Raw genomic sequence first — 13,359 nt, 5'->3', positions numbered from 1 at the left:
TTGAGGGATGTTGTAGTAGATTCCTGTACAGTACAGTTCAGTATGGAACAGTAGTGTCTACTGGAGTAGAGAAGCATTGGAACTCAGAACTAAGAACAGTTAGAATGAAGTGAAGAAGTTAGAATCCATAGTTCTCCAGTCTCCTGGGTGACAACTCACAATGAAACTCACAATTAAATATCATTGGTCCTTCCTTCAGCGGTTCTTTTTTCATCGTCAATTCTTCTTCACAGGACGATGATGTAACCTTCCAAACACTTTAGTTTGAGTGTTTCTCAGCAAAAAATAGATGGTCCTTGGAAAGAGTCTGTTTCTCTATTTCTCAAACGTTGTTAATCTAGTAGAATTGTCGTGCCAGAAAAGAGACTGGCCTCGTTTTGATTGACTGAATTCAAAAACCTCTGCTTGTGCCAAGTCCTCTGTTAGGTCATACTGTCCCAGGGGTAGGGGGTCCTGGGAAGGGGGGTAGGAGGGGGCACGCATCTGTTCACACCTGGAAGGCAGGTGCAGAGTAGGGGGCAGGAAGGCAGGTGCAGAGTAGGGGGCAGGAAGGCAGGTGCAGAGTAGGGGGGAAGGCAGGAAGGGGGGGCAGGAAGGCAGGTGCAAAGGGGGCAGGAAGGCAGGTAGGGGGGGCAGGAAGGCAGGTCAGGAAAAGGAGAACAGAAGGAGAACAGAGTAGGGGTCAGGAAAGGAGAACAGAGTAGGGGTCAGGAAAGGAGAACAGAGTAGGGGTCAGGAAGGGCGAAAAGAGTAGGGGTCAGGAAGGAGAACAGAGTAGGGGTCAGGAAAGGAGAACAGAGTAGGGGTCAGGAAGAGAGAAAAGAGTAGGGGTCAGGAAGGAGAACAGAGTAGGGGTCAGGAAAGGAGAACAGAGTAGGGGTCAGGAAAGGAGAACATAGTAGGGGTCAGGAAAGGAGAACAGAGTAGGGGTCAGGAAAGGAGAACAGAGTAGGGGTCAGGAAAGGAGAACAGAGTAGGGGTCAGGAAGGAGAACAGAGTAGGGGTCAGGCAAGGAGAACAGAGTAGGGGTCAGGAAAGGAGAACAGATTAGGGGTCAGGAAAGGAGAACAGAGTAGGGGTCAGGAAAGGAGAACAGAGTAGGGGTCAGGAAAGGAGAACAGAGTAGGGGTCAGGAAAGGAGAACAGAGTAGGGGTCAGGAAAGGAGAACAGAGTAGGGGTCAGGAAGGAGAACAGAGTAGGGGTCAGGAAAGGAGAACAGAGTAGGGGTCAGGAAAGGAGAACAGAGTAGGGGTCAGGAAAGGAGAACAGAGTAGGGGTCAGGAAAGGAGAACAGAGTAGGGGTCAGGAAGGAGGAGCAGAGTAGTGGTCAGGAAGGAGGACCAGGGTAGGGGGCAGGAAGGAGGACCAGGGTAGGGGTCAGGAAGGAGAACAGAGTAGGGGTCAGGAAAGGAGAACAGAGTAGGGGTCAGGAAGGAGGAGCAGAGTAGGGGGCAGGAAGGAGGAGCAGAGTAGGGGTCAGGAAGGAGGACCAGGGTAGGGGGCAGGAAGGAGGACCAGGGTAGGGGTCAGGAAGGAGGACCAGGGTAGGGGTCAGGAAGGAGGACCAGGGTAGGGGTCAGGAAGGAGGACCAGGGTAGGGGTCAGGAAGGAGGACCAGGGTAGGGGTCAGGTAGGAGGACCAGGGCAGGGGTCAGGAAGGAGGACCAGGGTAGGGGTCAGGAAGGAGGACCAGGGTAGGGGTCAGGAAGGAGGACCAGGGTAGAGGGCAGGAAGGAGGACCAGGGTAGGGGTCAGGAAGGAGGACCAGGGTAGGGGTCAGGAAGGAGGACCAGGGTAGGGGTCAGGAAGGAGGACCAGGGTAGGGGTCAGGAAGGAGGACCAGGGTAGGGGTCAGGAAGGAGGACCAGGGTAGGGGGCAGGAAGGAGGAACAGGGTAGAGGGCAGGAAGGAGGGCCAGGATAGGGGGCAGGAAGGAGGACCAGGGTAGGGGGCAGGAAGGAGGACCAGGGTAGGGGTCAGGAAGGAGGACCAGGGTAGGGGTCAGGGAGGAGGACCAGGGTAGGGGTCAGGAAGGAGGACCAGGGTAGGGGTCAGGGAGGAGGACCAGGGTAGGGGTCAGGGAGGAGGCCCAGGGTAGGGGGCAGGAAGGAGGACCAGGGTAGGGGTCAGGAAGGAGGACCAGGGTAGGGGAAGAGGTAGAGAGCAGAAGTCAAGGGGTGGAGAAGTGGATAACCAGAGAAACATGGTCAGTATTGCATCAGAAACAGAACATTGTACACAACATCTAGTCATGCTTTCACAACAAACAGGCAACTACAACTATGTACTACATTGGTCATCACTGTGCTATTGTGGTAGCATATAATATTATGATCATATGATGATGCTGGAAGATGGAAAATACACATCTCTGCTCTAGTAATGACACAAGGGAAAACTAGAGATGCTATTCAAACAATCCCTGAATCAGGCAAACACGAGGACCCGGAAAAAGAACATTCTTCCAGCACAAATATGAAATCCGGAGTTTCCAACGGCAATGGAGAGACAAGTGTTTTTCCGGCTTTGCTGATTACATGTTTGATTGAATAGCAACCCGAGACTAAGGAAAGTAAGCGCGATCAAAATAGATTGAAAAGAACAGAAAGCTGTTGGACTACAATCTAGGAGCATCACAACAACTATTCCACAGCCAATATCAAACCGTGAATAATCAATATTTGATGATGGAAAATTGAAAAGTTGCCATGGCATCATCTTGAAAAACACAGTGTTGTTGTGTTGTTAACTGATTAGAGACACTGTTTCTCTATGGAGAGCCTTGAGAGTAAAATAGAACATACTAGATCAACATGCTCTAATGCCATTGGTAATCATAGTAGTTCTGATTTCTTATCAGTTGCCATGGCATCTTGTTGCATTATCTCTACAGTAAACAAAACTCTAATGAATGATATACCTTTATCATTTTCAAACCATGTCCATAAAACAAGACCCTCTTTCTGAAGATGATATCTAACAATGAATCTGAAAATTCAAGAGCAGTACTTCACCTTGTGCCAACCACGTAACACACACATTTACTGTCAAACACAGATGTAACACACACACACACACAGAACAGTACAGTACTGTGACACACCAAACCAAACACAGAACAACACAGTTCTGACCCATCCAGGGCTCTATTGTAACTAGCCTAACGTGGTGGTAAATCTTAGCGCTGGTAGTAGCGCTATTGGTCCTGGGTTGTGTCGGAAATATCTTTGCTATTTTTACAGTCCAAACTATGAGGAAAATAGCTGGCGGTGGTGTGAAAGGGCTGTTGACGAATAAACACGTTGCAGGTGTGTCTAACCTCGACTTATTTACCTCGACTAACCTGTACCACCGCACATTGACTCGGTACTGGTACCCTCAGTATATAGTCTCATTACTAACCTGTACCCTCAGTATATAGTCTCATTACTAACCTGTACCCTCAGTATATAGTCTCATTACTAACCTGTACCCTCAGTATATAGTCTCATTACTAACCTGTACCCTCAGTATATAGTCTCATTACTAACCTGTACCCTCATTACTAACCTGTACCCTCATTATATAGTCTCATTACTAACCTGTACCCTCAGTATATAGTCTCATTACTAACCTGTACCCTCAGTATATAGTCTCATTACTAACCTGTACCACCGCACATTGACTCGGTACTGGTACCCTCAGTATATAGTCTCATTACTAACCTGTACCCTCAGTATATAGTCTCATTACTAACCTGTACCCTCAGTATATAGTCTCATTACTAACCTGTACCCTCAGTATATAGTCTCATTACTAACCTGTACCCTCAGTATATAGTCTCATTACTAACCTGTACCCCCAGTATATAGTCTCATTACTAACCTGTACCCTCAGTATATAGTCTCATTACTAACCTGTACCCTCAGTATATAGTCTCATTACTAACCTGTACCCTCAGTATATAGTCTCATTACTAACCTGTACCCTCAGTATATAGTCTCATTACTAACCTGTACCCTCAGTATATAGTCTCATTACTAACCTGTACCCTCAGTATATAGTCTCATTACTAACCTGTACCCTCAGTATATAGTCTTACATTACCCTCAGTAACCTGTACCCTCAGTATATAGTCTCATTACTAACCTGTACCCTCAGTATATAGTCTCATTACTAACCTGTACCCTCAGTATATAGTCTCATTACTAACCTGTACCCTCAGTATATAGTCTCATTACTAACCTGTACCCTCAGTATATAGTCTCATTACTAACCTGTACCCTCAGTATATAGTCTCATTACTAACCTGTACCCTCAGTATATAGTCTCATTACTAACCTGTACCCTCAGTATATAGTCTCATTACTAACCTGTACCCTCAGTATATAGTCTCATTACTAACCTGTACCCTCAGTATATAGTCTCATTACTAACCTGTACCCTCAGTATATAGTCTCATTACTAACCTGTACCCTCAGTATATAGTCTCATTACTAACCTGTACCCTCAGTATATAGTCTCATTACTAACCTGTACCCTCAGTATATAGTCTCATTACTAACCTGTACCCTCAGTATATAGTCTCATTACTAACCTGTACCCTCAGTATATAGTCTCATTACTAACCTGTACCCTTGACAGTATAGTATATAGTCTCATTACTAACCTGTACCCTCAGTATATAGTCTCATTACTAACCTGTACCCTCAGTATATAGTCTCATTACTAACCTGTACCCTCAGTATATAGTCTCATTACCCTCAGCACCTGTACCCTCAGTATATAGTCTCATTACTAACCTGTACCCTCAGTATATAGTCTCATTACTAACCTGTACCCTCAGTATATAGTCTCATTACTAACCTGTACCCTCAGTATATAGTCTCATTACATTACTAACCTACTAACCTGTACCCTCAGTATATAGTCTCATTACTAACCTGTACCCTCAGTATATAGTCTCATTACTAACCTGTACCCTCAGTATATAGTCTCATTACTAACCTGTACCCTCAGTATATAGTCTCATTACTAACCTGTACCCTCAGTATATAGTCTCATTACTAACCTGTACCCTCAGTATATAGTCTCATTACTAACCTGTACCCTCAGTATATAGTCTCATTACTAACCTGTACCCTCAGTATATAGTCTCATTACTAACCTGTACCCTCAGTATATAGTCTCATTACTAACCTGTACCCTCAGTATATAGTCTCATTACTAACCTGTACCCTCAGTATATAGTCTCATTACTAACCTGTACCCTCAGTATATAGTCTCATTACTAACCTGTACCCTCAGTATATAGTCTCATTACTAACCTGTACCCTCAGTATATAGTCTCATTACTCAGTATATAGTCTCATTACTAACCTGTACCCTCAGTATATAGTCTCATTACTAACCTGTACCCTCAGTATATAGTCTCATTACTAACCTGTACCCTCAGTATATAGTCTCATTACTAACCTGTACCCTCAGTATATAGTCTCATTACTAACCTGTACCCTCAGTATATAGTCTCATTACTAACCTGTACCCTAGTATATAGTCTCATTACTAACCTGTACCCTCAGTATATAGTCTCATTACTAACCTGTACCCTCAGTATATAGTCTCATTACTAACCTGTACCCTCAGTATATAGTCTCATTACTAACCTGTACCCTCAGTATATAGTCTCATTACTAACCTGTACCCTCAGTATATAGTCTCATTACTAACCTGTACCCTCAGTATATAGTCTCATTACTAACCTGTACCCTCAGTATATAGTCTCATTACTAACCTGTACCCTCAGTATATAGTCTCATTACTAACCTGTACCCTCAGTATATAGTCTCATTACTAACCTGTACCCTCAGTATATAGTCTCATTACTAACCTGTACCCTCAGTATATAGTCTCATTACTAACCTGTACCCTCAGTATATAGTCTCATTACTAACCTGTACCCTCAGTATATAGTCTCATTACTAACCTGTACCCTCAGTATATAGTCTCATTACTAACCTGTACCCTCAGTATATAGTCTCATTACTAACCTGTACCCTCAGTATATAGTCTCATTACTAACCTGTACCCTCAGTATATAGTCTCATTACTAACCTGTACCCTCAGTATATAGTCTCATTACTAACCTGTACCCTCAGTATATAGTCTCATTACTAACCTGTACCCTCAGTATATAGTCTCATTACTAACCTGTACCCTCAGTATATAGTCTCATTACTAACCTGTACCCTCAGTATATAGTCTCATTACTAACCTGTACCCTCAGTATATAGTCTCATTACTAACCTGTACCCTCAGTATAGTATATAGTCTCATTACTAACCTGTACCCACATCTGTTATGATCATTACTAACCTGTACCCTCAAACACTCATTACTAACCTGTACCCTCAGTATATAGTCTCATTACTAACCTGTACCCTCAGTATATAGTCTCATTACTAACCTGTACCCTCAGTATATAGTCTCATTTTAACCTGTACCCTCAGTATATAGTCTCATTATATGTACCCTCAGTATATAGTCTCATTACTAACCTGTACCCTCAGTATATAGTCTCATTACTAACCTGTACCCTCAGTATATAGTCTCATTACTAACCTGTACCCTCACTCATTACTAACCTGTACCCACAGTATATTCTCATTACTAACCTGTACCCTCAGTATATAGTCTCATTGACTAACCTGCCCCCTATATAGTCTCATTACTAACCTGTACCCTCAGTATATAGTCTCATTACTAACCTGTACCCTCAGTATATCGTCTCATTTTTGTACCCTCAGTAAGATAGTCTCATTACTAACTTGTACCCTGGTATATAGTCTCATTACTAACCTGTACCCTCAGTATATAGTCTCATTACTAACTTGTACCCTCAGTATATAGTCTCATTACTAACCTGTACCCTCAGTATATAGTCTCATTACTAACCTGTACCCTCAGTATATAGTCTCATTACTAACCTGTACCCACAGTATATAGTCTCATTACTAACCTGTACCCCCAGTATATAGTCTCATTACTAACCTGTACCCTCAGTATATAGTCTCATTACTAACCTGTACCCTCAGTATATAGTCTCATTACTAACCTGTACCCTCAGTATATAGTCAACATTCACAGAGAGACTACACACATCTGTTATGATGGGTCTAACGGTACAAAACACACATCACATCAACAATGGCAAACAACACACATCCAACTGGCGTTCTGTTCTCATTTTCACTTCAAGATAAGATTATATTCACCATGAAGCATAACATCTGTCTTTTCATAGGTGTTTAGCAGTCGTTTGATTGACAAGGCTCTTCTGGGAGATAATGTGTGACTAGATTTGACGCTCTTGGAATGGTTGTATATCGATTTTTGTAAACAGAAAGAGAAGATCAGGTCAGACATGGTGAGAGGCGTAGGTGAAAGAGGGATGTGTGGTGTGTATGTACGGAGTGTGTGTATGTACGGAGTGTGTGTATGTACGGAGTGTGTGTATGTACGGAGTGTGTGTGCGTACGGAGTGTGTGTGCGTACGGACTGTGTGTATGTACGGAGTGTGTGTGCGTACGGAGTGTGTGTATGTACGGAGTGTGTGTATGTACGGAGTGTGTGTATGTACGGAGTGTGTGTATGTACGGACTGTGTGTATGTACGGAGTGTGTGTATGTACGGAGTGTGTGTATGTACGGAGTGTGTGTGCGTACGGAGTGTGTGTATGTACGGAGTGTGTGCGTGTGGGTGTGTGTATGTACGGAGTGTTTGTGCGTGTGGATGTACGGAGTGTGTGTGCGTACGGAGTGTGTGTGCGTACGGACTGTGTGTGCGTACGGACTGTGTGTATGTACGGAGTGTGTGTGCGTACGGAGTGTGTGTATGTACGGAGTGTGTGTATGTACGGAGTGTGTGTATGTACGGAGTGTGTGTATGTACGGACTGTGTGTGCGTACGGACTGTGTGTATGTACGGAGTGTGTGTGCGTACGGAGTGTGTGTATGTACGGAGTGTGTGTGCGTACGGAGTGTGTGCGTACGGACTGTGTGTATGTACGGAGTGTGTGTGCGTACGGAGTGTGTGTATGTACGGAGTGTGTGTATGTACGGAGTGTGTGTATGTACGGAGTGTGTGTGCGTACGGACTGTGTGTGCGTACGGAGTGTGTGTATGTACGGAGTGTGTGTGCGTACGGAGTGTGTGTATGTACGGAGTGTGTGTATGTACGGAGTGTGTGTATGTACGGAGTGTGTGTATGTACGGAGTGTGTGTATGTACGGACTGTGTGTATGTACGGAGTGTGTGTATGTACGGAGTGTGTGCGTGTGGGTGTGTGTATGTACGGAGTGTTTGTGCGTGTGGATGTACGGAGTGTGTGTGCGTACGGAGTGTGTGTGCGTACGGAGTGTGTGTGTGTGTGGGTGTGTGTATGTACCGAGTGTGTGTGCGTACGGAGTGTGTGTGCGTACGGAGTGTGTGTGCGTACGGAGTGTGTGTATGTACGGAGTGTGTGTGCGTACGGAGTGTGTGTATGTACGGAGTGTGTGTATGTACGGAGTGTTTGTGCGTACGGAGTGTGTGTGCGTGTGGGTGCGTGTATGTACGGAGTGTTTGTGCGTACGGAGTGTGTGTGCGTATGGAGTGTGTGTGTATGTACGGAGTGTGTGTGCGTACGGAGTGTGTGTGCGTACGGAGTGTGTGTGTATGTACGGAGTGTGTGTATGTACGGAGTGTTTGTGCGTACGGAGTGTGTGTGCGTGTGGGTGTGTGTATGTACGGAGTGTGTGTGCGTACGGAGTGTGTGTGCGTATGGAGTGTGTGTGCGTGTGGGTGTGTGTATGTACGGAGTGGGTGTATGTATGGAGTGTGTGTGCGTACGGAGTGTGTGTGCGTACGGAGTGTGTGTGCGTGTGGGTGTGTGTATGTACGGAGTGTGTGTGCGTACGGAGTGTGTGTGTATGTACGGAGTGTGTGTGCGTACGGAGTGTGTGTATGTACGGAGTGTGTGTATGTACGGAGTGTTTGTGCGTACGGAGTGTGTGTGCGTGTGGGTGTGTGTATGTACGGAGTGTGTGTGCGTACGGAGTGTGTGTGCGTATGGAGTGTGTGTGCGTGTGGGTGTGTGTATGTACGGAGTGTGTGTATGTATGGAGTGTGTGTGCGTACGGAGTGTGTGTGCGTACGGAGTGTGTGTGCGTATGGAGTGTGTGTGCGTGTGGGTGTGTGTATGTACGGAGTGTGTGTATGTATGGAGTGTGTGTGCGTACGGAGTGTGTGTGCGTGTGGGTGTGTGACAGACCAAGGTAAACGTGTATGTGTAAGGCTTGGTAAGTAAACAGCGATGAGAAGACAGACTGTCAGAGAGAAGAGAGAGAAAGAAAGGTAAATCACCTGGTGTCTTCGTGTTGTCTCACCTTTCTGCTTAGATACCTTCCTCACAGTCAGAGCTGCCTGACGCTTCTGGTACTCTGAGATCTCAAACCCTGAAACACACAAGCTCTATGGTAACCTTGAAATAATGCAGAGAGTACACCATGACAACAAGCGTATCGGGCAGCACAGAAATAGAATAGAACATAATTGTTCATTATAAAATGAACATTTAACATCACCACAAGTAGGTAAAAAATGTGTGACTGATAACCATCAAACGGTGTGTGTGTGTGTGTGTGTGTGTGTGTGTGTGTGTGTGTGTGTGTGTGTGTGTCTGTAAGTGTTTAAGAATGTGTGTGTGTGTGTAAGTGTGTAAGTGTGTGAATGTGTTTGTGTGTGTGTGTGTGTATGTGTGTGTTGTGTGTTGTGTGTTGTGTTTGTGTGTGTGTGTGTGTGTGTGTGTGTGTGTGTGTGTGTGTGTGTCTGTAAGTGTTTAAGAATGTGTGTGTGAGTGTGTGTGTGTCTGTAAGTGTGTAAGAATGTGTAAGAATGTGTGTGTGTGTGTGTGTGTGTGTGTCTGTAAGTGTGTAAGAATGTGTAAGAATGTGTAAGAATGTGTGTGTGTGTGTGTGTGTGTGTGTGTGTGTGTGTGTGTGTGTGTGTGTGTCTGTAAGTGTGTAAGAATGTGTGTGTGTGTCTTTAAGTGTGTAAGAATGTGTGTGTGTGAGTGAGTGTGTGTCTGTAAGTGTGTAAGAATGTGTGTGTGTGTGTCTGTAAGTGTGTAAGAATGTGTGTGTGTGAGTGAGTGAGTGTCTGTAAGTGTGTAAGAATGTGTGTGTGTGAGTGAGTGAGTGTCTGTAAGTGTGTAAGAATGTGTGTGTGTGAGTGTGTGTGTGTCTGTAAGTGTGTAAGAATGTGTAAGAATGTGTGTGTGTGTGTGTGTGTGTGTGTGTGTGTGTGTGTGTGTGTGTGTGTGTGTGTGTGTGTGTGTGTGTGTGTGTGTGTGTGTGTCTGTAAGTGTGTAAGAATGTGTAAGAATGTGTGTGTGAGTGTGTGTGTGTCTGTAAGTGTGTAAGAATGTGTAAGAATGTGTGTGTGTGAGTGTGTGTGTGTCTGTAAGTGTGTAAGAATGTGTAAGAATGTGTTTGTGTGTCTGTAAGTGCGTAAGAATGTTTGTGTGTGAGTGTGTGTGTCTGTAAGTGTGTAAGAATGTGTAAGAATGTGTGTGTGTGTCTGTAAGTGTGTAAGAATGTGTGTGTGTGTGTGTGTGTGTGTGTGTGTGTGTGTGTGTGTGTGTGTGTGTGTGTGTGTGTGTGTGTGTGTGTGTCTGTAAGTGTGTAAGAATGTGTAAGAATGTGTGTGTGTCTAACCGATTTTCTCATCCTCCTGCACCATCTTTCTCTCCTCGTGGAAAGCCCGGAGCCATCGCATCTTCTCCTCCTGTTTCTTGGACAGGAAGATGTGGAGCTCCTCGCTGTCTTTGTTGTGCAATTTGAACGCGTTCTTCACGCTCACGTTGAAGTCGTCATCGCGTCCGTCGATGGCGTCCCGCACGTCATAGCGGTCCATGTCGATACGGCCCTTATAGTACAGGATGTCCCTACGAATCAGATCCTAGAGGAGAGAGAGGTTGTTAGGCCCTTATAGTACAGGATGTCCCTATGAATCAGGTCCGAGAGAGAGGTGTTGTTAGGCCCTTATAGTACAGGATGTCCCTACGAATCAGATCCTAGAGAGAGAGGTGTTGTTAGGCCCTTATAGTACAGGATGTCCCTATGAATCAGGTCCGAGAGAGAGGTGTTGTTAGGCCCTTATAGTATAGGATGTCCCTACGAATCAGATCCTAGAGAGAGAGGTGTTGTTAGGCCCTTATAGTACAGGATGTCCCAATGAATCAGGTCCTAGAGAGAGAGGTGTTGTTAGGCCCTTATAGTATAGGATGTCCCAATGAATCAGGTCCTAGAGAGAGAGGTGTTGTTAGGCCCTTATAGTATAGGATGTCCCAATGAATCAGGTCCTAGAGAGAGAGGTGTTGTTAGGCCCTTATAGTACAGGATGTCCCAATGAATCAGGTCCTAGAGAGAGAGGTGTTGTTAGGCCCTTATAGTATAGGATGTCCCAATGAATCAGGTCCTAGAGAGAGAGGTGTTGTTAGGCCCTTATAGTACAGGATGTCCCAATGAATCAGGTCCTAGAGAGAGGTGTTGTTAGGTCCTTATAGTAGCCTGCAGGATGTCCCTACGAATCAGATCCTTAGAGAGACTCTCCATCTGTCACACCCTTATAGTACAGGATGTCCCTATGAATCAGGTCCTAGAGAGAGAGTGGTGTCACACCGTGTGTCCCTCCCGTGTGTGTTGGGTCTTTGAGAGGTTGTAGCCTGCAGGCGTTTCCCCCTTTATTATCTTCCCTCCCTCCCTTATTATCTTATGCAACACTCTCCATCTGTCACACAAACACACAACAACAATTCCCTTCCCTCCCTCCCTCCCTCCCTCTCTCTCTCTCCTCTCCTCTCCTCTCTCTCTCTCTCTCTCTCTCTCTCTCTCTCTCTCTCTCTCTCTCTCTCTCTCTCTCTCTCTCCCTCTCTCTCTCCTCTCTCTCTCTCTCTCCCTCCTCTCTCTCCTCCCTCTCCTCCCTCTCTCTCCCTCCCTCTCTCTCCTCCCTCCTCTCCTCTCCCTCCCTCCCTCCCTCTCTCTCCTCTCTCTTCTCTCCTTCTTCCTTCCTTCCCTCCCTCCCTCCCTCCCTCCCTCCCTCCCTCCCTCCTCTCCTCTCTCTCTCTCTCTCTCTCTCTCTCTCTCTCTCTCTCTCTCTTCTCTCTCTCTCTCCCTCCCTCCCTCCCTCCCTCCATCCCTCCCTCCCTCCTCTCTCTCTCTCTCTCTTTTTCTCTGTCCTCAACACCCTCCCTTCCTCCCCTCCCTCCCTCTCTCTCTCTCTCTTTTTTTCTGTCCTCAACAGCAAACCTGTCTCCTCTCAAAACTAAAGCCCTGGTTTAAAGCTAGCTCACAAACCTCAAGCTCCATAAATCATTAAGCAACAGAGATATGTACAGCTGTGAACTACAGACTTCTTATACCAGTGGGCATTCAACACAATGACACAGAGATGGGAACAATACTGCACTTATTAAAGCATTAAGACTTCAGGTATCATCCTAAAATATCTTCAACATTATATAAAGATCATGTCTGGTAGTCCAGCCTGTTTAGGACAGACAGAGAGTTAGTCTGGTAGCCCAGCCTGTTTAGGACAGACAGAGAGTTAGTCTGGTAGCCCAGCCTGTTTAGGACAGACAGAGAGTTAGTCTGGTAGCCCAGCCTGTTTAGGACAGACAGAGAGGTAGTCTGGTAGCCCAGCCTGTTTAGGACAGACAGAGAGTTAGTCTGGTAGTCCAGCCTGTTTAGGACAGACAGAGAGTTAGTCTGGTAGTCCAGCCTGTTTAGGACAGACAGAGAGTTAGTCTGGTAGCCCAGCCTGTTTAGGACAGACAGAGAGGTAGTCTGGTAGTCAATCCTGTTTAGGGCTCTGTCTGGGCTGTGTACTGGGCTCTGTACTGGGCTGTGTACTGGGCTCTGTCTGGGCTGTGTACTGGGCTCTGTACTGGGCTGTGTACTGGGCTCTGTCTGGGCTGTGTACTGGGCTCTGTACTGGGCTCTGTCTGGGCTGTGTACTGGGCTCTGTCTGGGCTGTGTACTGGGCTCTGTCTGGGCTGTGTACTGGGCTCTGTACTGGGCTGTGTACTGGGCTCTGTCTGGGCTGTGTACTGGGCTCTGTACTGGGCTGTGTACTGGGCTCTGTACTGGGCTGTGAATCTTCTAGAATGTTCTGTAGCATTAATGATGATATGGATAAGAGAGGAAAGACACACCACATTCAAAAGTATGTGGACTGGAACTCTCATTAATATGGAGGGCCCCTAGCCTCCACTCTTCTGTTAACTTTCCATGAAAAACAGCTCTTCTGGGAAGGCTTTCCAAGTTTGGAACATTGCACTTG

General features: G+C 45.8%; 1 protein-coding gene across 1 annotated transcript in view; it reads right to left on the bottom strand.

Annotated features, from left to right (window-relative positions):
* Positions 1-202: 202 nt before the first annotated feature.
* Positions 203-13,359, bottom strand: part of LOC118380707 (uncharacterized) — a 102,882-nt gene continuing 89,725 nt past the window's right edge. Inside the window, 4 exon segments of the mRNA XM_052487746.1 lie at positions 203-470; positions 473-493; positions 9,405-9,473; positions 10,734-10,977. Coding sequence (XP_052343706.1) covers positions 316-470; positions 473-493; positions 9,405-9,473; positions 10,734-10,977 — 489 coding nt within the window. The 3' untranslated portion in view covers positions 203-315.

Source organism: Oncorhynchus keta, chromosome 30 (assembly GCF_023373465.1).
Source record: "Oncorhynchus keta strain PuntledgeMale-10-30-2019 chromosome 30, Oket_V2, whole genome shotgun sequence".
Classification (NCBI taxonomy): domain Eukaryota; kingdom Metazoa; phylum Chordata; class Actinopteri; order Salmoniformes; family Salmonidae; genus Oncorhynchus; species Oncorhynchus keta.
This window is presented reverse-complemented; position numbering and strand designations above follow the sequence as displayed.